General features: G+C 42.7%; 1 protein-coding gene across 1 annotated transcript in view; it reads left to right on the top strand.

Annotated features, from left to right (window-relative positions):
- Positions 1-917: 917 nt before the first annotated feature.
- Positions 918-2,541, top strand: part of MCTS1 (MCTS1 re-initiation and release factor) — a 7,991-nt gene continuing 6,367 nt past the window's right edge. Inside the window, exons 1-2 of the mRNA XM_029959189.1 lie at positions 918-962; positions 2,364-2,437. Coding sequence (XP_029815049.1) covers positions 918-962; positions 2,364-2,437 — 119 coding nt within the window. The remainder of the gene's footprint in view (positions 963-2,363; positions 2,438-2,541) is intronic.

Here is a 2,541-nt window from a genome sequence, read left to right as displayed (position 1 = left end):
TGGTGGATCTGTTACCAAAAAGGGCTCCGAACTCCCCGGGAACATTTTTATGATTCAAACGCTGTTGAGAAACGGCTGTGGAAAGAGTAACAAACCAGGCGATGAGGTTTTTGTTCCAGGAGGTTCTCCAGGGATTTCAGCAGAGAGCGCACACCTGCCTGCCTGACAGCAGAGCTCCTCGGGGGAAGGCTGGTGGCACTTCTGTGTTTGATAGGAAAAGATACGCTAACTTGTCTTGACAGAAACTGTGGCGCATAGAGATAGGAATGTGATGTTCTTCTGCAGCATGTTTTGTCACTGAGTCACCGTCAGACAACTCCTGAGGCCTGGAATGTAATGCTAGTGATGTGTAGAAAAGTGCTTTTTCCAGATTAAAAAAAATACATCAGCAAAACAAAGCTTAAGTCTGTTTTTGACTGGCTTTAGAACAGTTTGTGGGTTCTCAAGGCTAATACCTTACATTCCAAGTCAGATGCAACAAATAAACAGGTTTGCTAAGTAAATAAAACTTATGTGACTGTGCTGTAAAATCTTCCTCTGTTCGCAGTAACTGTCATGTTCACTTAAGCCAAATTAGGTAAGGAGTGTAGAGCTGTAAGAGATACAAAATTTCTACAGATTCTTGGTTTGTTGAAAGGATTAGATTTAAAAAAGAAGAGACATGATTAAGTGCCCCTTCTCCTGGAGGTACAAAAGGGTTATCCTGTCCAGGAGTCAGTGACTGTGTCCCATCAGTGAGAATATGCAGCTCTGGGATATGGAAGAGCAGGTGATGGTAATGTAAAGTGCTGGGGATCCACGAAGAAACCAGGTGTGACGGTTTCTCCCCCCAAACTTATGAGGGAAGAGATTCTAAATCCTTTCTATTTAGCATGTGGTCCTGAGGGGTGGTTTTTCTCAGGGCTGGAAGGGTCGTAATGCCATTTGCTGGATATGCCCCTTGCTTTGTCAGTCCTGTCCAGGTAAAGTGCTTTTAAAATTCTTGTACTTAAAAGTGACACTGCAACCAGAGCAAATGTCTCCAGCTTCTTGGTGGTGAGGCTGAACAGCAACACTGAGAGCTGTATTACAGAAGTCCGGTCCAGGTCCTTGGAGCCTTCTTCAAAAATCCTCTGTACAAGCACTTTTAGATTGGGTGAGCCTTACCTGGCCCTGAAGTCTGCAGCTACACCAGCAAAAAATATTTGGAAGAGAAGATGGAAAAGCTGAGACCAGACTTGATGTTAGCTCAGCCCTGAAGGGAACCAGTGGTCCAAGTGCTTTAAGATAGCAAAAGAATGGAGGTAAGGCCTTCCTGTTGACAAATGCTATTTTTGAAAATTAGGGACTAATCTTGCTTGTTTAGGCAGGCATGAAAACAATTGCTCGGGTGGTAACAGTCCTCAGGAAGGGTAGAATTTTATCTTTTTTTTTTTTTTTAACATCTGAGGTGGAAGTATGATGAATTTTTCACTACAGTTTTTAAAAATGTGATTGTTTACATGGCAAAGTATTATTTAATGACGATTTTTCTAAGGAGCACCAAAAATGCATGACATAGTTTGTCAGTGTGATAAGCTGTTCTCAGTTTCTAATCTGGGCATGAGCAGTGTCACTGTGTTTCAGTTATAATTGAATTCTTGATTATAACTCAGTATTTTTAGTGATGTTACAAAGTAGGTGGAGGTGGCATTTATGAGTGAAATGCCTGACTATTTATGTAATGCCATAGTTCATTCCTATCCTCTTAAAAAATTATTAATGTGTTCCTGATGCTGTACTTCACTAGTTGAATAGATGATACCACATATAAAGCTTGATTTTACTTTGTATGACTGCTGTAACTCTTAGGATTTAATTAGTTGTTATAGTATCAAAGGTGATTGCATCATTTTCTGTGGAAAAAAGAACTTGGTTGTTGGCATAATGATAACCTGGTGTTTTATGTCCTCTCCTCCCTTCCCTTTACTCCGGTGAAGGGACTCTAAAAAGCCATGACTCTAAAAAGAAAGGATGGGCACCTGTATGTCTGCTTATATAGCAGCCACCTGCCTAGAGAACAAACACATGCATGTCTGCTCCTCAGAGAGTGAAAAAGCAGTGTGGTAAATTCCCTCTGTCTACGGTTTTCTATTCACGATTGCTGGAGCCATGACCAAACAAAATCTAATGTGATTCTAATAAACACTGTGGACCATAACTGTCCCCACCACAGCCCATCTCTCTGCCTGGCAGCTGAAATCTCTGCAAACCAGGCTTCTGCTCCCACTCCCTACTGAAGGATGTGGCACTGTCACTTGTGACTGACTCCCTGGCCGGCTCCAGTATCTGCTGCTTGACAAGAAACGCTTTTTTTAATTTTTTATCCCCCCTTTTATTTCCAGAGTGCTGGTGACAGGATCGCGTGTCCTGTTCTGAAGCTGGCGGGCGGACAGCTTCTCCCTCCGCTAGTTTGCAGGTGGCAGCGTTTTTTTCCCGTTCAACACATTTTGTGTCTAAATGACGTGCGCAGCTACGAGCACTCTGGCACTCAGTTAGAGGATTTATTTCGTCGGAGCGGCG

The sequence above is a fragment of the Manacus vitellinus genome, unplaced genomic scaffold (assembly GCF_001715985.3).
Source record: "Manacus vitellinus isolate BGI_N305 unplaced genomic scaffold, ASM171598v3 scaffold_19_pilon, whole genome shotgun sequence".
Lineage (NCBI taxonomy): Eukaryota > Metazoa > Chordata > Aves > Passeriformes > Pipridae > Manacus > Manacus vitellinus.
This window is presented reverse-complemented; position numbering and strand designations above follow the sequence as displayed.